General features: G+C 34.5%; 2 protein-coding genes across 3 annotated transcripts in view; one reads left to right on the plus strand and one right to left on the minus strand.

Moving 5' to 3' along the window:
• Positions 1-25,586, minus strand: part of LOC136032813 (testis-specific chromodomain protein Y 2-like) — a 91,805-nt gene that overhangs the window by 5,306 nt on the left and 60,913 nt on the right. Inside the window, exon 6 of the mRNA XM_065713216.1 lies at positions 21,828-21,971. Coding sequence (XP_065569288.1) covers positions 21,828-21,971 — 144 coding nt within the window. The remainder of the gene's footprint in view (positions 1-21,827; positions 21,972-25,586) is intronic.
• On the plus strand, positions 1,202-20,020 carry LOC136032816 (uncharacterized). 2 transcript variants are annotated; one of them, XM_065713221.1, is made up of 4 exons: positions 1,202-1,360; positions 8,297-8,509; positions 11,115-11,339; positions 19,794-20,020. In XM_065713221.1, exons 1-4 carry the CDS (start codon positions 1,256-1,258, stop codon positions 19,989-19,991), a joined length of 741 nt encoding a protein of 246 aa, XP_065569293.1. In that variant the 5' UTR covers positions 1,202-1,255; the 3' UTR covers positions 19,992-20,020. The 2 variants fall into 2 exon arrangements, with proteins under 2 accessions (XP_065569293.1, XP_065569294.1); XM_065713222.1 differs by having other exon boundaries at positions 1,218-1,354.

The following is a 25,586-nucleotide window of genomic DNA, read 5'->3' on the forward strand; positions in this document are numbered from 1 at the left end:
CGATAACCTAAAACTACCCTAGATCGTTCCCATGATAAACAATTTACCACATATTCCTTCAATTTTCGAAGCATTGAAATGCTTTTTCCAAAATTAAGGGTCTAAGCGGATTTTCCCAAACTTTTGATCTACCTAGATTGTTTTTCAGGCCAGAAAATTTCAGTGTACCAAAAAGAAAAAAAAGAAAAAAGAGTCGTTTTTGAGAAAAACAACACTTAAAGAGGAGATGTATATCTACTGTAGATTAACATACAAATTTATCACACATATTGTGATAACCCTTGAATTGTATCACTATTTGCCACATAACAGATATTATTCCCCCCGCGGTAAGGGGGGATAAAGTAAGTTAAAAGACAGATCACAATAAAACTTCGCCTCCTGCAAGGGAGAAGGCGGAAGGCTAGACATTCCAGATTAGGCTGGAATGAGATGATACAGAATTACTAAATCTTTGAGTTTCTCGGCCTCAAGCGGCCTATAACTCCAAAGAGGTTGTACTAGTAGTAGTTACTTTTTTTTTCAGAATTACAACACTTGATAGCGAGGTGGTAAGAATACTTGCCTGTGACCATGGTAACTTAGATTCAAATCTTAGATACGACAAAATATTTCAGGGATTCAAAATCAAATGAAATTAAACTGGTTCCAATAGTAACCTGAGATGAAATAGTGGTTAGAAATATGACATGTATAAACGTTTGTACAAGAACAAAATACAATTTCATGACGATAAAATTAAAAGACTAAAAGGTCGGAATTAATTTTTTTCGAGAATCTATGGATATTAGTGAAAACGAGGGATACGAAACCGATTAAGCTTTGCATAAATTGATCGTTTTAGATCGTTTTAGATCGTTTTCGTCAGCTCACCAACTTTTTTCATTTATGCATTTATAACTTAACCAAATTAAATATCTATTTTATTCAAAACCCAATCCGGTTTGCGACTTCCATCTTCACCAATATTCGTTGATTATTGGAAAAAATTCTATTTTTTGGCCATTTTGAAGACGGGATAGTTTTTTTCATATTTACTATTTATTGTTCCTCATGCTGTATATCTACTTAAATGTTTGTTTGTGGACAGGTTTTCAAGAAGTTTGATTCAACAGGTCATAGGAAAACGTTTACAAAAAGAAAATCCCAGACCAATTTCCTCCTTGAATACATTCGCCAATACCACTCTGAGGAATGGTTTCCGCTCCAAAATTATCCCCAAAGCTTTTAGTTTCCCACGGAAACTAACAAGGGAATGCTTTATATTATTTTTCTCTTAGCTTTCACAGAAGTGAACAGTCAAACTGAAAGAGATGCAATTCTAAGGAAAAATGAAGCAATTATTGTCTATCCGGTAAATGTAAGATAATTTTTATTTACCTAATAATCAATGCTAGGACCACCGCTTGACAGGCATGTGTGCAAGCAGGGGGAGGGGTTCTATACCTAGGTTTCAATCGTGTTCTCATAATATCCGCACAATTTGCTGTTTTTAGTTTTACAATGAATTGCTCCTCCTCCCTCAACAATAAAATTTCATGTGTATGTGTCATTGGAATTATTTTGACGATGAATTCTTTCAAATTCACTCCCCTTCGGATGAATTTCCGATTAGATAAGCTTATAATTAGTCATTTAGTTTCAACCGTCCATTTACGCATATAGGAACTTTCAAAATATATACATTCAGATGAAGTCTCAGTACATATTTCATGCATAGAATTAGCTGAATTTTTGTAGAAGCTACTTTAATGTGAGGTGGGGCGGGAGATTCCATCTTTCTAGGCTAATTCACTCAAAACCAAAATAGGGTATGTGTACTTTCCAGTATTGTTATCTGCATAAAATATGCATAAAGACTGGTGTCTTATTCATAAACCCTGAAAAAATCACTAAACATCTCTTTAAGATCCAAAATTAAAATACACTGATATGTACCACATAACAAGGCAACGTTTATTTCAAAAAGCGCAATGAAGCCAAATTCGAACGTCAACCTTAAAATAACGTTGTTCAAAACTTGTTCGTTTTATTGGCCACAAGTTCTTTTGATTTTGGACAACCAAGCTTCGTCAGAGTTTGTTTTTATTGGCTGTGCTGCAAAATCTATTTCTTGGAAGTCAACAAGTGCCAAGCTCAGACAGAGTCGACCTACCTTTAAATGGGTAACTAAAGAAATCGGGGAAAGTAACCAGGGAGATTTTATGTGAAAGCATACGATGGCTGGTACCCAGCCCCTTATAGCACTTCTTGGCTAAAGGGCCATAGAACAGAGATCAGCACCGTCACTTCAGTATAGAGTCTAGTACCACATCCTTTTTTCTTAAGCTCATACTTAGTCAAAATCTATTCTTATTTATTATGCTGCAAAGTGAAAATGCGTTCCTTCAAAAGCCATCACGTTTCTGTCTTAAAAGCTTCAAAGCTTAGCAAAATCCAAGCTACTTTTTGATTTTCGTGAACAGTAGCACGGGGACAGACTAAAGCTTTTAGATTATCACCAATATTCACTTAAATTTTAAAATATTTAATATTTAGTCGTTAAACATTTACTAAAATTCTCTTCCAAATACAGTCAAAACACTTACTAATAAACATTAATAATTACACAAATATTAACTTTTTTTCAATACTTAGATACTATTAAGAAATACAAAACCTTAATTAATATCACGTACTGTTGGACATGATTCCTCATAATTTTACAATCATGTCCATGAGCTTCGTCACTGGGAATCCTAAAACCTAACTAATATCCATACTAATAAAATGAAATCTTCGAACAAAAGAACTGTCACACAGTTAAGTAACTAAAACTGAATCTCATTTCAGTTGAACCCATACAATGGGAAAATATTTCTTTGTATCTTTAAAAAATAAAAATCTGACTAAAAGCATCGATTAGTTTCCAAGTCCATCCTTAAACCCCACTCAATTTCAGCAGAAGTAACTAAGTAACTAAAACTGTATCCTTTACTTTTGATTAAGCCCCTACATTAGAAATTGTTTTTGTATCTTCGTAAAAAAAAAAAAAAAATCCTTACCCCTCTCCCCTACGTTTTCGTGAATTGAGGCCACCGCTTCCTGGCACATCTGGCAACAAAGTATCGATTAACTAAGCCCATCCTTAAATCCTATTCCTGTATCATCAGAAGCTGAAAATTATTTTCCGTAGAATAGCGAAATTTCGCTTCAAATTAATCTTGGAGGAGTCAAACTCACAAAATGGTGAAGTGCAAGAGATTTATATAAGAATTTAATTAAACTATGTCGATAAGAGATCAACATGCCCCATCCAGCGCTTTTTAAACCCTTTTAATACCTTACAAAAAACTGAATCCTTTTCTTCTATGTATAAATTTTGTAAGAACAGTAAACAATTGTAGGACCAATTAGTCACGCCCCCCTACATTTTGAAAAATACGTTTATCTCTCCCATCCCCCCCCGCTACACACATACACACCTTAAAATTTTCGTGAATTGACGTCACCGGATCTAACAAAGCGTTAAACAACACAAAAGAAGGATATTAGTGTTATTTTTCAGCTTGTTAAAAAAAAAGATAAAAATAAAAAAAAAACATAGTCAAAAAGGCGGGGAGAAATTCCAGGTTTCTGCCCAAACAAACTAAGTCAAATGTTTGTGGGCTAAAGCTGAGTTGAAATATGAACCTATCCCCTCCCTTGTGTACTGGTCTTTCCAAATGACAAGTGGTTTGGTTTACTAGGTATTTCTCGAGCACTTCAATAAGCACTGAAATATCTGACCAATAGACGAATAAGGACTGGAATACTGAATTTATCGAAAATATTGAGTTTCAATTTTGTTGAGATTCTATGACTTTAAACTGCGTATAAAAAAGTACTTTTAAAGCCCTTCGAGGCCCCAGAGACCACACAGGCTTTTGACATCCCTCTGATAACCTCTGTTTGATAACATGTAGTTACTTATTTGTTCTGTTCTTTTAATTATAGTGAACTTATAGTTTCATTAATTGGTATAATCTCGTATGGTTCGGTGTTTATTATTTAGTTCTGTTTGGTACTTCCACTTCCTAGTCACCACCAGGTCTTTCTTCTGTCATTCTATTGTATTATGTTGGCTTCAGATTATACTATTTGTTGTTGGGTAATTGCGGCACAAGAATTTACATTCTAAGTTGGTGGTGCTGATCTCCATTCCGCGTTCCTTTAGGAAGAAGGAAAAAGAGAGGGGATGAGGTTATCCATCCTTTGTTGGCGCCCAGCATATCTTCTTGTTTATTTTCCCCAGATTTCACCCGGTGCTCATTTTCAGCCGAGCTGACCCTGGTTGAGCTTACAAAGTCACGACATTACCTCCCGTCCCAAACCAAATAATTGGTGACATCAGGACTCGAACTCTTGTTCAAAAGAATGCTGGGGAATGACTTAATTTGAAAAGATGTTTTTTTGGTATGAATACCAAGCTTTTTTTCTATTATTGAATTTTTCTTTTCCCGATTTGGATACTAGCCCAGGGTTCGGACAGGTTGGTTCGTTTGAAATTATAGGCTCTGCCCTATTTATATAGGATTTCCCGAACCCAAATATAGGCCAAATATAGGATTCGGAAGTCTTCGGGATCAGATCGGTGGTAAATGGCGTGGGAGGCCTGGTCACGTGAATTCGTCATTTCCCGAGTTTCTGCTTTCTTTCTTCTTTTTTTTTTTAATCAGATACACATACTGTGCCAACGATTGACTGATACAGGTAAAATACCTGGAATCACTCTTGCTGCTTCTTGGGCATCAATTTCGATATGAGGTCATTTTTTCTCTTTGCAAGAGACTGCTCCATTCTCGCAGATTCCATCATCTGCTCTCTTTCACTTGTTCTGGACTTCACAGCACCTTCGAGCAAAGAAACAGCTAGGGCAATGGTTATGGAACTCTTAGAACCGGCAACCTTCTTCATTCTATCGGTCACTTCTTGAAGTAGAGTATCTGCTACTGTTCTCTTTTCTCTTAGCTCTGATGCTCTAAGTTTTTCTTTTCCCTTTCCAGGTCTTCTATTTCTTTCTTTTTTTCGTGGACCTCCTGCAACTTCCACTTGTTGTCCTCTTCAAAAGCTCCTTTCTCCTTCTCGGATAGCTCTTCTTTTTTCCTTTCATGTAGATATTGTTGATAACAAGACCGTGCAGAACGTGCAAGATTCAACAGTTCTTTTGTAATAACAAACCGTTCTGGTTTTTCTCCATAAAGTCTCAACGTGTCATATACACGATCAGACATTAATGCCTGGTCTTCATCGAGAATCCTACCAGAACACGAGAACCCATGCTCAACATCTGCGCTGCCAGGCGATAACGTCAGCATTGTTTTGATAAGCTTGGTAAGTTCTGGGCAATTTCTGTCCCCGCGCTCATTCAACAGTCCAAAGTAATGGCTCCAAAAATGATCGATCCGAGTAATGTCCTCACGGGGTCCATTTTCTGTTCGCAAAAGCAGCCACTCAACCTGGGCGACGTCTGAGCTTGCTCCAATCGCAATCTAGCGTGCCACAGCCGCTATGTTTGCAATGCTTTTTGAATCCTTCATGGTAATCGGACTCAAAAAGCGTAAAGCCTCTAGAAAACCATCTTTTCCAGAGACATTTGTTCAAAATATGGCGAATGCCCGCAATAAAATGTTTTTGCACATTGATATAGAAAATGGCCTTGTCTTTCAGTGTTGCTTTCTCACGGAAAGATCGTTCCACATTTTCTGAAACTATGGGCTTTTCTGCAAATTTTTCAGCAAGGTTCAACATTTCTGGTGAAAAATTTTCAATCTCGGTCACGAAATCTGGAATAAAGACCCGTCCGCAAAGGGTCACAACTAGTCTTTTGATCTCTGAGTTCAGAACATGAACGAGAGGCTCTTCTTTCTGGAACAGTTGGGTGAAACTTATGAACAGTTCTGCTGAGGCTAGAACAAACTCGAGTTGGGCCTTCATCGTCTCACTTCTGATATAAGCCACAATCTTCAGAAAGTTGGGAGTGGACAGAAGTTTCTTTAATTTTTTCTCTCTCAGCATGAAGTTCAGGAAGTACTCTAAGATTGCCGGCAACTGCTGCACGATTCTAGCAAGGGCACGTCCGATCGTCAGCCAGCGGCTTAGGACATGCTATATGAAAGCATTCTCTGGCAATCTTACTTTCTTTTGGCACTTTCAATTGTCTTCACAAAGTGAAGGCCAGCCGTCAAAATATGAATGCACAAGAATAACAAAGTCGGAACTTTCTTCTCTGAACACCTGAAGACATTTCAAGAAAGCGTCATGGATTATATGGATGTTTCAAGTACCAATATTCAACATTCCCATTCCTGTCACTTTATTTTTTTTGTCACTGACATTGTTCCAAACACTTTTGTTGACATTTGGTCCATCACTTCCAAGCGTGATCAGTTTTTCAAGTGGCAGCTGATTCTGCTCAATGGCTGACACAATCTTCCTACACAGATCATCACTTGTCGCGTGGCCCATAAAACTTGTGCATAAAAGTCTGCTCTGGATTTCGTTTCCATATGAGGACCAATATCGAACACGTATCTGTAACTCTTTCATACCAGCGTTGTTGGGTGTCTCGTCATATTCTAGTACATGCTATGACTGAGTGTCCTTCACAAGCATTTGCTTACAGTAAGGTTGCAGCGCATCGGTGATCAGATACATGAGTTTCTTCGCACATAGGGGCATTTTGTTGAGATCTTACGGGGAACGTTGCATGGAAGGTTGCGACAATATGGTCTGAAGAGTTAGCAGACATGGAACACTGTACCGTCTGAAGTGCCCATATTAACTCAGCTTTATAAGCGGCATCACGCTCACAAAACATGTTTGTACCAACTAACGGTTTATCCTTGGTTGTTTCATCAACTCAAGATTTTCCATTCAGGTGAAGCTATAGTGGATGCAGTTAAGCAGTAACTGCGGCTTTGCGTTGTGCAGATCGCACATGTTGGTTTACCCCTGAGCAACACCAGCTGTGCAACCAAAATTTTTCAAGCAGAGTTTGCAAAAGAACGAGTACTGGTCGTACCCAGTCTTACACCATTCGCCAATCTTTCTACTGCTGCAATCCGTCTTAGCAAGCCATGAACTATTAAATTTGGTAGGCCCCAAACTTAATTACCAAGCATCACCTACAAAATAGCATCCCAAGATTAAAAGACCTTAAAAAGAAAAAATATGGATATGTCCAAAACTGGGCCGTATTCGCATCAGCCTTTAAAATAGCTTTCAGCCAGGAAACGCATAAGTCGCAAGAACTCCAGTCTTATTAAGCAGATACTGCTAGCCTGTATACTGTATATCTTTGCTCATTTCGGAAAGGCCCAAAATGACAAAAAACAAAACATAGGCTACTAAGTCAACACAACAGCATAGCCCAGGCAGAAGCAGCTTACTCAGCCCAGTACAAAACATTAGTTAAGTTCAAACAGCTCAACAGTTGTAATTAATTATCGATCTACACCGAAAGACTGCACGGTCTATAACTGAGTCAAAAGCAAAAAGAAAAGCACATCTTGGCTTACTTAAAGAGAAGTGAAAATTGCAAATCATGAGCAATGTTCTTAGTGCTCTTCAGCCGAAAATATAGGAATAATAGGATGTTAGCCAAAATATAGGCATTTTATAGGAGTGCATTAGAATATAGGAATTTATTGGAATTTATAGGCGAGTCCGAACGCTGCTAGCCTTGTATTAAGTGAAATGAGTCCACAATACTTTATTCCCTAACAATCCTATGCGTTCTGTACCAAGGGTAGGGAAAATAAAATCTGATTGTTTGTATTGGTAAAGTAGAGACTTTACCTACAGCCTACTACAGCCATATATATCTTAAAAATAGGGAAAATTGGGGAATAAAATTTCTAACGGAAAAAACTTCGGTATGCAGTTATGCGGATTTTTGGTAGCAGCAGGTGCGAAGTTAATGCACAGTTCTCTTTGGGATTCATCAGATTATTAATGTTTGAAATTTTACGGACAAAGAGCCTCATCAGCTTTAACTTTTTACTTTTGCTAAAATGTTAAGTTAAAATGGGTCCGTGAGATCAAAACATTTTATTTTGACGTCCTTAGTACATGAATTCAAAGATTTAAGTATTAGTGGGAAAATGGTCAAAAGGTATTAGAAACAGGGCTACTTTAATAAAGGTAGGAATAATCCCAAATCATATAAAACGCCTTGTTGCCATCATACAAATGTTTTTATATTCTTTGGTATTAGGTGTATCCAAGTGATCTTATTACAGCTCCTTTTCAACAATTCTAATATTATATATAATAGATAAAAGGTGAAAGAGATTTGCCATACTGCTCCAATGAGCTTGGAAAGGTAGCTTGTAATATCATCCAACAACGATTTTGGTTTCCTTCAATAGCCTACAGACAATGTCGATGCCAAGACAGAAGCGAATGCGATAAAACACCGACGAGATATGGCAGAGATGACAACAGTGTCGAGTCCAGTGTTTTCTTAAGCAGTGGAGCAGAGTTAAAGGTATGGCGACGAATAATTGTGTAACTGTTATTAACAAAGCATTTAAAAACATTCTTGTATTGTTAAAAAGGGTATCACGAAGGGGGAGGCGGTGCTTAGCTTCAAATTTTTGCAACAGCCATCAATTTTTTAGCTCTTTCATAATATAAGACGCAACCAATGTTTTCTTTTTCTTAAATTTTAATGCGAAGCAACACTATTCCTTTCATAGCATGTTTCTCATAATCAGTGATGCGTGTTGATCGGAGACGATAAAAGACAAAACTCAGAACATACCAGAAATGGTTTAAAACGACGAAGAAAGCTTCCTCTCAAGTTTATAAAATTCACTGTAGTTCTCGACAAAATCCATGGTTTTTTCTTCCCTAGAAAATTGTTTCGAAATGGAACAAAAAAATTGTCTCAAAAACTAAAGTTCCTAGAGATCTCTAATCGCATATCATTTGTCTCCTCGATAACTCAAAATTGAAGCTCTATATCTCTTTTGGAGTTCTATGGAATAATTCTGCGAGAATCAGAGAAAGAACCAAGCGACATTGCTACAATAATTCCGACCGGTATATATCATTGAAAGCAATGTTGTCTAACTATTTAATTTTTTTTGCAAATTTATGCAGCGGGTAAAAAAAAATCTAATTATTTCTAATTATTACATCTTCAATCCCTTGTAAACTCAAAAGATTTTATTTATGCGCCCTCTAATTTTGGGCACAACTACTTAAGGCGACAATTCTGACAATTCTAACCTTAGTTCTACTGCCCTAGGAATGACGCATGGACGAATAATAGATAGACATATCGATTTACAAATTAACTAACATCATTTTTATACAATCCTAATAAGAGGGGTTAATGACAGATTTGCCTCTTCCTCAATTGGACTATCTGTCTTGGCTTTTTCTACAATTAGCCATGGCTTGATGACCACAACTATTCGATTTTAATTTAATATTTTTATATTTTTTTTTCGTCGTTGACTAGTAAAATATGAATTTCGTAAAAAAACAACCTAATTTCTTTGAGTTGGACTAGTTTTTAGACCTGGCGTAGAACGAGAACAAAGGCAGAGGACGGAAAATAGGACCAAGTGAACTCGCTACGTTTATTCCAGCTAGCATTTATCATTGAAAATAACATTATCTGAATTGTTTTAATTTGTTTGTAAAATAAGACGAACCAAAAAAAAAAAAAAAAAAACCAACAGTACATTAAAACATTAGGTAAACAGGAAAATTTACATTTATTTTAAGAATAATTTTCGATTTCAGCATAAAAAGCTGATTCTTTTGTTGTAGCAATTGGTATAATTGCCTACAGATTGTTCTGGGGACCCGCATGCCTGACCGTATTTCAAAGAGTAGGCTGTGCGAAAAGTGTGGATCAATCCCACTTTCTAGGGCTATAATGAGAGAAAGGTTAAGATGGCTGGGACACGTTCTGCGAATAAAGGATGACACATTGCCAAAGATTGTCCTATTTGGCCAACCGTCTAGGGCTAAACGGAAAGTAGATCGTCCCTGGTTGAAGTGGGGGGATGTCATAAAGAAAGATTTAAAGGAAATGGGAAGTTCGTGGGAGGATCTAAAGGGGGAGGCTTTGAACAAATTGGGATGGAGAGCGTAGCTGTGTTGGCCTCAGGCCGCTCGGTGCTGCGGCGAGTTGTTAGCAGTAGTAGTAATAATTGTTATCACAATTACATTATTTGAATTTCGATCACTACAGGAGCGCGTTGCTCCTTACTTATATTTCGTTACCACGAACAGTTCAAATTACTGTAAATAAGACAAGTACAAGTACATTTTATCCATCGATAAAGAGGGAAAAAACAATCATTTTAAAGAGAATTTTGTCGGCCCATTAAACAAATTTTTCTAATCTGGTCCGAAACGAAATAGAAACACATTTTCGCCGACACTATGACTTTTTTCGAACGACACGAACTCCGACTGCTGAAGTGGAATTCAAATAGCGTCAGGACGCTATTTGGTAGCTATTTTGGTAGCATTTTAATCTGTCAGAATTATTTGTCACGATTGATTCTCTGAATGAATGGATCGCCTTTGCCGAAAAAAATAACAAAACAGGCAGAATCTATGCTACAATACTAATTGCATTTGCATTTGGTAAAAATAATATGTGGTCTTTTAAGCTGTAATGGGCCATTCAAGACAATTTCAATTTCAAGACCGAAATACCGAAATACCGAAAAAGCAATACCGAAACTTGTCACTCTTGAGATCAACCCTTAAAATGTGATTCGTGTATTAATATGGTTTGTGCTTCAATATCATTCGTGTTCCAAAGGAAAACCAACTAACATGAATTATTTCAATAGTTTCACGGAAACTTATACTTACTAGACTATGTTATTTCGTTTATTTTTAATATAATTTTGACGGCCCATTAAAAAAAAAAATTCAACTATGATCAAAAATAGAATAACACAGGATTTTCACCGACATGGATAATTTTTTTTTATCAGAGACGTGAAATCAAAATATCACAGAATAGCTAAGTAAATCCCCAAAATTTTCACTATTCCCCAACACTTGAAATATCGTTCATATTTCAAAAGAAACGTCACTAAAATGATTTATTTTCTTAGTTTTGCGACAGCTTGAAAGACCTACCGGAATGTAAAGTCGGGGAGATAGGACTTGAAATCTACATGTCAAAATCAGCAGATAAGTTATCAGATACGAACCCTAAACCCGGTGTTCCTGCGAAGATTTCCTTGCACTGCAAACCAAATGACCGTTATTACCAGTGGCGAAAAACCTACGATCAACATATTAACAAAACTATGGACAAAACATACGCTTATGAGCATGTAAGTACAAATATTTCAACTTAAAAAAAATAACTTTTAAAAAAAAGTACATAATAGACTGACATTAAATGAATGTTGTCAAACAGACGCAAATGAATCTTCTGAAAAATTAAGTTCAAGGATACCATGTTCAAGTAATAAAATGCCGTGATACAGATGAAAAGAGACTAGAAAATTATCGGATGGACATAAAAAACAAACAAAAAACAATGAAAATAAATTAATGAAAGTGGACATGTGTAGAATAATTTCGTAGAAAGATAAACAGGATAAAATATTTTGTACTTTCAAAACTATACCACAAGCGATTGCTAAAGCACTAGAAAATTACCTAGTGGAGCATAAAAAAATATAATAAAAAGCTGCATGGATTAAAGAAAAAGTGTGAAAATAAAGGAATGAAAGTGGAGACGTTTGGAAGAATTTTGTAAGTGATAAAAAGAATAAAATATTGCATTCTTTCAAACTATATCATAAGCGTCTGCTACAGCACTATAAAATTATCTAATTTGGCAGAAAAAAATGTTGTTTGGGTTTGAAAAAATGAAAATAAATTTAAGGAAAACGAAGAAGTTTGGAGTCATTTTGCAGAAACGCAAAAAAATAAATATTTTTTTTTTTTTAACTACACCGCAAACAATTGCTACCATACTAGAAAATCATCTAGCGCGGTAGAAAATTATCAAATGAATTTGGAAAAATGAGTGAAAATAAATGAATGAAATTCCCAAACTAGAATTATTTTAGCTTTTTAGGGTTCCCATGGCCAAAAGTGTTCATGGTTTTTATATTGAAGTCGCTCATAAAAAAAGTATTTTGCCTGTATTAAACCCCTTTGTCGGGCCGAACTATATCATAAGCAATTGCTATAGGACTAGAAAATTATCTAGTGCGGTAGAAGAAAATCATCACACGGTTTAAAAAATAAAAAAAAAACCAACAAAAATAAGCTAAAGAAAGTGAAGATGTTTCCAGTGATTTGGCAGAAAGACTAAAAGAATAAAATATTTCCTTTTTTCAAACTATATCACAAGCAATTCCTATCGCACTAGAAAATTATCTAGGGCCGTAGTAGAAAATTTTCGCATGAATTAAAAAGCAATAATAATAATCAAAGTGGAAATGTCTGGGGTAATTTTGTAGAAATGTAAAAAGGATATTTTTTTTTTCAAAACTCTCTAGAGCTTATGACAGAAAAATGTTGTAGAAAAATATTACAAAAAGAAGGCAACATGAAAAAAAGGGCATGAGTGCAAAAGCAAGATATAAGATAAAGGGCACAAAATGGGTCACTAAATTTTTTCTTTTAAGATCGAAATATCAATTATAGTGAGAAAATAAAATGAACAATGTTTATTGCTTCGCTATTTAAGGGCACTAAAATGATAATTTCAAATTATCTTTCTAGATTTACAGATGGCGTTGACAATAAGAAAACATTTTTTTCAACAACAACAAAAAAAGAGAATCCTTCAACTACTACTTTCCGCTTGTCGTAGCAAAGCCTCGGAGGCAAAATATTCAGAGGACGACGTGAATTTCCTCAGAGACAAAGGGGCAAATACTCCTCCTCCATTCCGTCCTTTTAAAAGCATCTACTTTGTCCATCTCCCAAGATACCCAGAATATTATAAGGAATTCCTCCAACTCTCATTCCAACCAAACTTGGGGGTCCTACCAACTTCTACAGGTTCTTTACCAAAAACTAATCTAGGTTCTTGGTATTTATCCACTTGGTAGACATGATCAAACTACTCTTTCATGATAGATACATTGATTGTAATCAGCTTATTGCAGTTTTCGCGTGCAAACCTCGTAAAAAACTATCAGCTTTTCAGAAGAATTTTTGGACTTTTTGATTGGTCATGAATATAAAGACAGCAGAAAAAAAAAAAATGTAATTAAATACGTAAATTTAAAAGCTAATACCCATCCTAGGTATTCCGAATTCAGATTTCAAACAAAGGATTAAGGTTGGTTCTATACAATTAAGTTTATAGCTATACTTTAAGATTAAAGTAAAACTTAAGACTTATAGCCGTATCTATTAAGCATGTAATAGCGATTATCGATATCAAATATCGACGAGTCCAATTCCTTGTCTCCTATTTTAGTGATCTCTATGATATACATGCTTCTTTCTTTTATAAAATGCTTTTTTTTTTACTTTAAAACCTCAAAACACATTTTTTCAGTCTTTAACTTAGCCTTAAAATTTATGTTTTACGCATAAATTGAAAATATATATTCTACATGTCGCTTCTTTTCTGATTACGAAGTAGTTGTGAGTACGATTACGAGTAGAATTTCTAACATCGCAGTTCTCACTCACACATCTTGTCGAACAATGTCAACTTTCCAGAATGAAAAAAAAAAAAAAAAAAATTAAAAAAAAATAATTAATAAAATAAATTAATAAAATATTAATAAAAATTAAATAATTTCTTGATTGATCCTGCATATAAGGAATAGATAAAAAAAAGAAGAATATTCTTTTTCGTAAAAACATCAATCAAAAGGCTAATAGAAAAAGTAGAGAGTTTGTAAGGAATTTCACACAACATGTACATGTACATATACATGTACATATATCTTAGTACATGTACATGTACATGTACATATCTTCAATTTGAGCAGAACTATTTTAGATTCGAGTAAAAACTTTACAATGGGTTATCTCTTTTGGTGAAACTCTTTGAAGAGGGAAAATTAAGCATTAAATTCGTGACATCATTTAGAAAATCTTGTCATTGATTGGCAAAGTAACGATAGGCCAAGTGACGATATTGACCTGGAATTTGTATTATCACAGTAATCTTTATATGATTGATTATTTGAATATATATATATATATATATATATATATATATATATATATATATATATATATATATATATATATATATATATATATATATATATATATATATATATATATATATATATATATATATATATATATATATATATATATATATATATATATATATATATATATATATATATATATATATATATATATATGTATTATAAGCTAAATTATATTGTTATCATCTTATCATATTTTTTTTTATTATTTGAAAAGTAACTAGTGACCTGGACATTGTCATTACTATTATTGGTGGCAAGTTTACAAAACTAAGTAGCACTTTATGCCAAAATTTGACTTTTGTCACACAATTCTTTAAGAAAGACAACTCAAAAACAAGGGCCGTTAAATTCGATAATAAATATTGTTAAACAACTTAAACTTTAGCGTCAAGACCGAGGGTCGAGGAAGGTACAGTCCCCCTCATGCAAGGAATAATTTCTGTTCGTTTTCAAGTTTTGATGTTGCTTCTCACTTTCGGTTGAACAGATTTTGTATTTTTTTATTAAATAGGGAATGAAAGCTTATTTCCTTCTCCATTATTGACCTATGCTCAGTCACTAAAATTCTTGTAATTGCTTCGCAAATCAAGAGAAAGCCTGATGAAACAACTGTAAGCTGCAAAACCAAAACCAGAGGCCGAAATATAAGAAACAAAAAATTTCCGTCGAGAGACAGGCCGAAAAGTAAACAAGAGCTAAGAGCTCATTTGGCACTTGTGACGAGGCAAGAAAAGATAAGAGCCAAGAGCTCATATGGTATGAGCTCTAACAAAATTCTAAGAATAATAGATTTATTTAAAAGGAAAATCAGAGGCTTAATGCCGGTTGGGATTTAAAATAAGAGCTCTGAGTCACGATGTCCTTTTAAATATCAGAATTCATTAAGAAACGATCACCCACTCGTAAGTTATAAATATCTCATTATTCTAATCCTTCCTCTCCCTTTAGCCCCCCAGATGGTCGAATCTGGGAAAACGACTTCATCAAGTCAATTTGAGCAACTCCCTGACACGGCTACCAATTTTCATCGTCCTAGCACGTCCAGAAGCACCAAACTCGCAAAATCACTGAACCCCTCCCCCTAACTCCCCCAAAGAGAGCGAATCCAGTACGGTTACGTCAACCACGTATCAAGGATATTTGCTTATTCTATTCACCAAGCTTCATCCCGATTCCGCCACTCCAAGCGTTTTCCAAGATTTCCGATTTCCCCCTCCAACTCCCCCCAATGTCAGCAGATCTGGTCGGGATTTGAAATAAAAGCTCTGAGACATGAAATCCTTCTAAATATCAAATTTCATTAAGATCCGGCCACCCGTTCTTAAGTTAAAAATACCTCAATTTTTCTAATTTTTCCAAATTAACACCACCCCAGCTCCTCCAAAGAGAACGGATCCATTCCAATTATGTCAATCACGTATCTAGAACTTGTGCTTATTCTTCCCATCAAGTTTTATCCCGATCTCTCCACTCTAAGTGTTTTCCAAGATTTCTGTTTCCCTCCTCCAACCCCCTATGTCCCCGGATCCTACTCGAGTCGAAAACGGAGCACCTGAGACATAAGATCCTTCTATATATACCAATTTTCATTAAGATCCGATCACCTGTTCGTAAGATAAAAATACCCCAAAGTTCACGTTTTCCAAGAATTCCGGTTTCCCCCTCCAACTCCCCCCAATGTCACAGGATCTGGTCGGAATTTAAAATTAGAGCTTTAAAGCAAAAGATGCTTCTAAATATCAAATTTCATTGAGATCTGGTCATCCGTTCGTAAGTTACAAATACCTCATTTGCCGAATTACCCCCCCCCCCCCCAACTCCATCAAAGAGAGCAGATCCAGTCCGGTTATGTTAGTCACGTATCTTAGACAGGTTTTCATTCTTTTCATCCAGTTTCATCCAGATCTCGCCGCTTTAAGTATTTTCTAAGATTCCCGGTCACCCAAACTGCCCCCCCCCCATGACGCTGGATCCGGTTGAGATTTAAAATAAGAGATCTGAGTTACAAGTTCCTTCTAAATATGAAGTTTCATGAAGATCCGATCACTCCTTCGTAAGTTAAAAATACGTCATTTTTCTAATTTTTCAGAATTAGCCCCCCCCACAATAGCGCGGATCAGTTCCAATTATGTCAATCACGTATCTAAGACTTCTGCTTATTTTTCCCACCAAGTTTCACCCCGATCCCTCCAATCTAAGCGTTTTCCATGATTTTAGGTTCCCCCCCCCCCAATGTCACCAGATCAAGTCGGGATTTAAAATAAGAGCTTTGAGACACGATATCCTTCTAAATATCAAATTCCATTGAGATCCGATCACCCGTTCGTAAGTTACAAATACCTCATTTTTTCTAATTTTTCAGAACTAAGCCCCCCCCCAACTACCCCAAAGAGAGCGGATCCGTTCCGGTTAAGTCAATCATGTATCTAGGACTTTTGCTTATTTTTCCCACCAAGTTTCATCCCGATCCCTCCACTCTAAGTGTTTTCCAAGATTTTAGGTTTCCCCCTCCCAACCCCCCCCCCCTATGTCACCAGATCCAGTCAGGATTTAAAATAACAGCTCTGAGATACGATATCCTTCCAAACATCAAATTTCATTCAGATCTGATCAACCGTTCGTACGTTAAAAATACTTCATTTTTCTATTTTTTTAATTAACCGGCCCTCCACTCCCCCCCCCCAGATGGTCAAATCGGGAAAACGACTATTTCTAATTTAATATTGTCCGGTCCCTGATACACCTGCCAAATTTCATCGTCCTAGCTTACCTGGAAGTGCCTAAAGTAGCAAAACCGGGACCGACAGACCGACAGAATTTGCGATTGCTATATGTCACTTGGTTAATACCAAGTGCTATAAAAAGTACGAGCTTTTTGTGAGGACCAGAGGAAAAGTATTTTGCCCACTTCTCCCGAACACGGGATTTTCTCATCCCCCCCCAAAAAAAAACTTTTCCCGGAATTTTTGTGGGAAATTCTCTTATACGGTATTATAAGCCTCTCCCCAAAAAGCCTTTCCTAGAATTAAGGGCGAAAATAAGAAACAAAAACAAAGTACGAGCTAATTCGTGAGGACCAGAGGGAAAATATTTTGCCCACTTGTCCCAAACACAGTATTATAAGCCTTTCCCCAAATAACCTTTCCTGGAATTTTCAACTATGTCCAACCCTCGGGATAAAATAATTTACACTTACCAAACCACGAACAAAATTAAACATGTTCATAAAAATAGTAAATCTTCATTTATTTATTTAATGAACAAATAATCATCGATCCTAAATTCAGATCTGATGTATGAGAATTGATTTCAAGGATTTCTGAAGTTGGTGTTACAATGATCAGATGTACATCTGCTCGTGCTGATTTGCTGAATTCCCTTAGATATAGACATAAAGTACTTTTTTTATTCACTTTTTTTAATAGCTCTGAGACATGAAATTCTTCTAAATATCAAAATTCATTAAGATCCGGTCATCCGTTCTTAAGTTAAAAATACCTCAAGTTTTCTAATTTTTCCAAATTAACATCCCCCATCACCTCCAAAGTTTCATTAAGATCTCTCCAGTCTAAGCGTTTTCCAAGATTTCTGTTTCCCTCCTCCAGCCCCCTATGTCCCCGGATCCGATTCGAATTGAAAATGCAGCATCTGAGACATAAGATTCTTCTATATATCAAGTTTCATTAAGATCCGATCACCCATTCATAAGATACCTCAATTTTCACGTTTTCCAAGAATTCCAGTTTCCCCCCTCGAACTCCCCCTAATATCACCGGATCTGGCCGGGATTTAAAATAAGAGCTCTAAAGCACAAGATCCTTCTAAATATCAAATTTCATTAAGATCTGATCACCCGTTCGTAAGTTACAAATACCTCATTTTTTTCGAATTACTCCCTCCCCCCCCCAACTCTACCAAAGAGAGTGGATCCAGTCCGGTTATGTCAGTCACTTATCTTCGACATGTTTTTATTCTTCCCACCAAGTTTCATCCTAATCTCTCCGCTTTAAGTCTTTTCCAAGATTCCCCCCCCAATGACGCTGAATCCGGTCGGGATTTAAAATAAGATATCTGAGTTACGAGATTCTTCTAAATATGAAATTTCATGAAGATCCGATCACTCCTTCGTAAGTTAAAAATACCTCATTTTTTCAGAATAAACCCTCCCCCCTCCCAACTCCCCCCAATACAGCGGATCCGTTCCGGTTATGTCAATCACGTATCTAGGACTTCTGCATATTTTTCCCACCAAGTTTCATCCCGATCCCTCCACTCTAAGCGTTTTCCAAGATTTTAGGTCCCCCCAACTCCCCCCCCCTTAATGACTCTGGATCTTGTCAGAATTTAAAGTAAGAGATCTGAGTTACGAGGTCCTTCTAAACATGAAATTTCATTAAGATCCGATCACACCTTCGTAAGTTAAAAATATCTCATTTGTTCAAATTTTTTAGAATTAAGCCCCCCCCCCAAACTCCCCCAAATAGAGCAGATCCGTTCCGGTTGTGTCAATCACGTATCTAGGAATTCTGCTTATTTTTTTCACCAAGTTTCATCCCGATCCCTCCACTCTAAGATTTTTCCAAGATTTTATGGCCCCCCCCCCCCAACTCCCCCATGTGTCACCAAATCCGGTCGAGATTTAAAATAAAAGCTCTGAGACACGATATCCTTCTAAATATCAAATTTCATTAAGATCCGATCACCCGTTCGTAAGTTAAAAATACCTAGTTTTTTCTACTTTTTCCGATTTAATCGTCCCCCGACTCCCCTTTAGATGGTCGAATCGGAAACGACATTTTCTAATTTAATCTGGTCTGGTTCCTGATACACCTGCCAAATTTCATAGTCCTAGCTTACCTGGAAGTGCCTAAAGTAGCAAAACAGGGACCGACAGACAGACCGACAGAATTTGCGATCGCTATGTCACTTGGTAGATACCAAGTGCCATAAAAACAAACAACAAGTAGAAGAACAGAAAATTTTTTCTAAAGACAGCGGATCTTTAAACCTAAATGAATATTTCGACCCTATGTCCAAGGTCCGTCATCAACAAATCAACGAATGAAAATATAAAAGAAACCTACATTCAAATACAAACATTATAACTATTTTGACAGTCCTAACATCTTCACTTCAAGAAAGCAAAACCCTCCTGGTTGAACTTGACTGTCCGGGATGAACTTTCTGAAGGATGTCTTGGTTAAACTTCTTGAACTTCAGTAAGGATGCTAGGACTGTTTATTCATTTATTTTTTTTTTTTTAGTTTTAATGGTTATATTTGAATGCAAGTTTCTTTAATATTTCCATTGGTTACTTTGCTGAGACTGGCCCTTGGACATATTCATTTGGACATATGGTCGGAATATTCATTTAGGTTTAAAGTCCCATTGTCTAAAAATAAATTCCCTGTTGTTCTACGTGCTGTTTGTGTATATTTTCTATGTACTTTTATGCGTTTTTACCCGCAAAATAAATGCGTTACTTGAATCCCAAATAACAGCTTGCTGGAACTAAGGGTAAAATGGGAAAATGCAACCAGTTTAATAAAAAATAAAAAAAAGACCTGTTTCTTGTATTTCTAGTTAACTAAATGCAAGCTCGGCAATTTCTGTGGGTATATATCAAGAGATACGTTTTCTACCTACTACAAGTGCCAGTGTCCGTCTGGTCAGATGTGCCTTCCAAAAGAACAAAGTCAACTACAATCAATCAGCGAAGTTCTGTTCGAAGGGTTTGCTTATGAAGGTTTTTGTTCAAAAGTAAGAGGATTCGATGATTAAATAAAGCAAAATTTAGTATTTGAAAGCAAGTTGAATTAAGTTCGTTATTTAATCAGCAATTAAAAAAAAATTGTTTGGTCTAATAATCCCATTAAAGATGGCGTTCTCACTGCAACAAAAGATACACAATTTGGTTGTCCGCGGTGAATAATAAGGCAAAGCTTCACGCAAAAAGGGTGTAACTTAAAAGCTGATTTTGAGAAATAGTGGCTTACTGCGGTTGATATCAGGCAATTCAGAGAGAAGAGGGCTAATTAAGAGTCGTTTATCTCTAAAACCAAACCAGTACCATCAAGCATTTTGTGTTTCTTGGCATTTTCTTCAAGCATCGTACGACACAAACCACTCAGAATTCATACACCAGCGTCGCTTTACTGTCTTTACTTGATTTAAATTACTATCTTTATTAGAGCTTAACTAATCAGTAGAAATTTAACCCGAAAAAAAAAGAAAATTAAATTAGGAATTATAAAAGAAATTAGGAAACAATAAAAATAAATTAAATTAAGTCGAAAAAAGGAAAAAAAAAGAAATTAAATTAAGAATTATAAAAGAAATTAGGAAATAATAAAAGAAATTAAATTAAGTCGAAAAAAAAGAAAAGAAATTAAAGTCGACAGAAATGAGCAGCAAAGAGTGCGTTTTTCTGCTGTAATAATCAAAATGTTCGACATTTTTAACATGAATATTTTCAACTGTATTAAATGGATCATCATCACTGAGTAAATGGATAACATAAAAAAAAAAAAAAAAAAAAAAAAAAAAAAAAAAAAAAAAAAAAAAAAAAAAGAAAAAAGAAAAGAAAAATTAAAAGTATGTTATTTTTTTCAAATGGCAAAATTACAGATTTTTATTCTAGATAACTAAAAGAAAAAACATAATGGAGAAATAAAAATGTACTATACAAATTTGGTTGTACCAATTTTAGTTCAGTTCAAGTTCAAGTTCTGTTTATTACAATGACAACAACTGTACTTTTACAATGACAACAACAGTCTAAGAATTATATTTTAAATCCTAAAGACTAAAAACAAGTTCACATCTTCCCTTCGACGGGATTGTAATAACAAACCCATAAAAACGAAGAACAATATCGCGGCTGTTGTGTAGACGCTCCGTGGTTTAGTCTTTACTGAGGATTCACTGTGAGGATTCTAGAAGTCAATATAAAGGAAGCAGTTCTTTTTCTTTTTGGATTCTTCTTTTGCTATTAAAATTGTTTGATTAATTCACTATTACATAATATTTGCTCTATTTTTACAGGCCAATTTTGTAGAAATATCCATTCTTTTCTTTTCTTAACTAGCTGTAAATTTGAGACGAGTAAAAAAAATAAAAATGAAGGAAAAATTTAAAAAGGAATACCTGAGATTAGAAAAGAGTAAAAACAAAAGTAAAAAAAGAAGGAAGGTAGAATTTAAAAAGGTATACCTGAGATTAGAAAAAAAGGTACAGTAAAAAATAGAACAAAGATAAAATTTGAAAAGGAACACCTGACATTAGAAAAGAGTAGAAGCAAAGTAAAAAAAGAACGAAGAAATTTAAAAAGGCATATCTAGGATTAGAAAAAGTAAAAAGTAAAGTAAAAAATAGAACACAGGTAAAATTCAAAAAGGAACACCTGAGACTAGTAACGAGTAAAACCAAAGTAAAAAAAAAACAGAACTAAGGTAAAATTTAAAAAGGCATACCTAAGGTTAGAAAAAATAAAAAGCGAAGTAAAAAATAGAACAAAATTAAAATTTAAAAAGGAACACTTTTGATTAGAAACGAGGAGAGGCAAAGTAAAAAAAAAAAAAAACAAAAAAAACGAAGGTGTAATTTAAAAAGGTATACCTGAGATGCATGACCAGCCAGGGCTTGGACCATAGGTATTAATTCTTCCATAAATTGGTCTGGCCACAATATCCCAGTAATTAGACCACAACTTTGTGCTTCTGTCGCAGTTAACTTTTTACTTCCATAAAGCAAACTACAAGTCTGAAAAATTCATTGTTATATTAAAAAAAGAAACAAAACAAACTACTTTACGACAAGTAAGAACATTACATAACTATAAGGCATAACTATAAGGTTATAATACCTCAAAGAACCAGTACATTAAAGCACCTTAGAAGTACAGTCCGTAAGAAGTACACAGGTCCTTAAACTGCACTGAAGTACACTACTTTCTAAACCACTTTCGAACTGTTATAAAACTTTAAAATATACTAAAAGTACATTAAAGCCCGTTGAAAGTATAGTACCTTAAGAAGTACCCTGTACCTTATAGTACACTACTTTCTAAACCATTTTATAAAAAATTAAACAACATGTTACTTTCTAAATCGTATTCTAAGCTTCAAGATACCTTAAAGTACACTTGAAATGCCCGAGAAGTACAGTACCTTAAGAAGTACATTGTATCTTATAGTAAACTACTTTCTAAACCATTTTATACAAAATTAAACTACATGGTACTTTCTAGATCATATTCTAAGCTTCAAGATACTACCTTAAAGTACACTTGAAATGCCTGAGAAGTACAATGCCTTAAGAAACATCAAGTACCTTAAAGTTCACTACTTTCTAAACCATTTTATAAAAAATTAAACTACATGTTACTTTCTAGATCATATTCTAAGCTTCAAGATACCTTAAGAAGTACACTGTATCTTATAGTACACTACTTTCTAAACCATTTTATAAAAAATTAAACTACATGTTACTTTCTAGATCATATTCTAAGCTTCAAGATACTACCTTAAAGTACACTTGAAATGCCTGAGAAGTACAATGCCTTAAGAAACATCAAGTACCTTAAAGTTCACTACTTTCTAAACCATTTTATAAAAAATTAAACTACATGTTACTTTCTAGATCATATTCTAAGCTTCAAGATACCTTAAAGTACACTTGAAATGCCTGAGAAGTACAGTACCTTAAGAAGTACACTATATCTTATAGTACACTACTTTCTAAACCATTTTATAAAAAATTAAACTACATGTTACTTTCTAGATCATATTCTAAGCTTCAAGATACTACCTTAAAGTACACTTGAAATGCCTGAGAAGTACAATGCCTTAAGAAACATCAAGTACCTTAAAGTTCACTACTTTCTAAACCATTTTATAAAAAGTTAAACTACATATTACTTTCTAGATCATATTCTAAGCTTCAAGATACCTTAAAGTACACTTGAAATGCCTGAGAAGTACAGTACTTTAAGAAGTACACTGTATCTTATAGTACACTACTTTCAAAACCATATTATAAAAAATTAAACAATATGTTACTTTCTAGATCATATTCTAAGCTTCAAGATACTACCTTAAAGTACACTTGAAATGCCTGAGAAGTACAATGCCTTAAGAAACATCAAGTACCTTAAAGTTCACTACTTTCTAAACCATTTTATAAAAAATTAAACTACATGTTACTTTCTAGATCATATTCTAAGCTTCAAGATACCTTAAAGTACACTTGAAATGCCTTAGAAGTACAGTACCTTAAGAAGTACACTGTATCCTACAGTACACTACTTTCTAAACCATTTTATAAAAAATTAAACTACACGTTACTTTCTAGATCATATTCTAAGCTTCAAGATACCTTAAGGTACACTTGAAATGCCTTAGAAGTACATTACCTTAAGAAGTACCCTGTACCTTATAGTACACTAGTTTCTAAACCATTTTATAAAAAATTAAACTACATGTTACTTTCTAGATCATATTCTATGCTTCAAGATACCTTAAAGTACACTTGAAATGCCTTAGAAGCACAGTAACTTATGAAGTACCCTGTACCTTATAGTACACTACTTTCTAAACCATTTTATAAAAAATTAAACTACATGTTACTTTCTAGATCATATTCTAAGCTTCAAGATACCTTAAAGTACACTTGAAATGCCTTAGAAGTACAGTACCTTAAGAAGTACACTGTACCTTATAGTACACTACTTTCTAAACTATTTTATAAAAAATTAAACTACATGTTACTTTCTAGATCATATTCTAAGCTTCAAGATACCTTAAAGTACACTTGAAATGTCTTAGAAGTACAGTACCTTAAGAAGTACCCTGTACCTTATAGTACACTACTTTCTGAACCATTTTATAAAAAATTAAACTACATGTTACTTTCTAGATCATTTCTAAGCTTCAAGATACCTTAAAGTACACTTGAAATGTCTTAGAAGTACAGTACCTTAAAAAGTGCCCTGTACCTTATAGTACACTACTTTCTAAACCATTTTATAAAAAATTAAACAACATGTTACTTTCTAGATCATATTCTAAGCTTCAAGATACCTTTAAGTACACTTGAAATGCCTTAGAAGTACAGTACCTTAAGAAGTACCCTGTACCTTATAGTACACTACTTTCTAAACCATTTTATAAAAAATTAAACTACATGTTACTTTCTAGATCATATTCTAAGCTTCAAGATACCTTAAAGTACACTTGAAATGCCCGAGAAGTACAGTACCTTAAGAAGTACATTGTATCTTATAGTACACTACTTTCTAAACCATTTTATACAAAATTAAACTACATGGTACTTTCTAGATCATATTCTAAGCTTCAAGATACTACCTTAAAGTACACTTGAAATGCCTGAGAAGTACAATGCCTTAAGAAACATCAAGTACCTTAAAGTTCACTACTTTCTAAACCATTTTATAAAAAATTAAACTACATGTTACTTTCTAGATCATATTCTAAGCTTCAAGATACCTTAAGAAGTACACTGTATCTTATAGTACACTACTTTCTAAACCATTTTATACAAAATTAAACTACATGGTACTTTCTAGATCATATTCTAAGCTTCAAGATACTACCTTAAAGTACACTTGAAATGCCTGAGAAGTACAATGCCTTAAGAAACATCAAGTACCTTAAAGTTCACTACTTTCTAAACCATTTTATAAAAAATTAAACTACATGTTACTTTCTAGATCATATTCTAAGCTTCAAGATACTACCTTAAAGTACACTTGAAATGCCTGAGAAGTACAATGCCTTAAGAAACATCAAGTACCTTAAAGTTCACTACTTTCTAAACCATTTTATAAAAAATTAAACAACATGTTACTTTCTAGATCATATTCTAAGCTTCAAGATACCTTAAAGTACACTTGAAATGCCTGAGAAGTACAGTACCTTAAGAAGTACACTATATCTTATAGTACACTACTTTCTAAACCATTTTATAAAAAATTAAACTACATGTTACTTTCTAGATCATATTCTAAGCTTCAAGATACTACCTTAAAGTACACTTGAAATGCCTGAGAAGTACAATGCCTTAAGAAACATCAAGTACCTTAAAGTTCACTACTTTCTAAACCATTTTATAAAAAGTTAAACTACATATTACTTTCTAGATCATATTCTAAGCTTCAAGATACCTTAAAGTACACTTGAAATGCCTGAGAAGTACAGTACTTTAAGAAGTACACTGTATCTTATAGTACACTACTTTCAAAACCATATTATAAAAAATTAAACAATATGTTACTTTCTAGATCATATTCTAAGCTTCAAGATACTACCTTAAAGTACACTTGAAATGCCTGAGAAGTACAATGCCTTAAGAAACATC

The sequence above is a fragment of the Artemia franciscana genome, chromosome 11 (assembly GCF_032884065.1).
Source record: "Artemia franciscana chromosome 11, ASM3288406v1, whole genome shotgun sequence".
NCBI classification, from domain to species: Eukaryota; Metazoa; Arthropoda; class Branchiopoda; order Anostraca; family Artemiidae; genus Artemia; species Artemia franciscana.

Bases quoted from the DNA above. Each gene is read 5' to 3' on its own strand.
- LOC136032816 (XM_065713221.1), top strand. From the start codon at position 1,256: ATGCTTTATATTATTTTTCTCTTAGCTTTCACAGAAGTGAACAGTCAA. The intron at 1,361-8,296 runs GTAAGATAATTT...TATATATAATAG, and splicing joins TTATTGTCTATCCGGTAAAT to ATAAAAGGTGAAAGAGATTT. The intron at 11,340-19,793 runs GTAAGTACAAAT...TTGTATTTCTAG, and splicing joins AAACATACGCTTATGAGCAT to TTAACTAAATGCAAGCTCGG.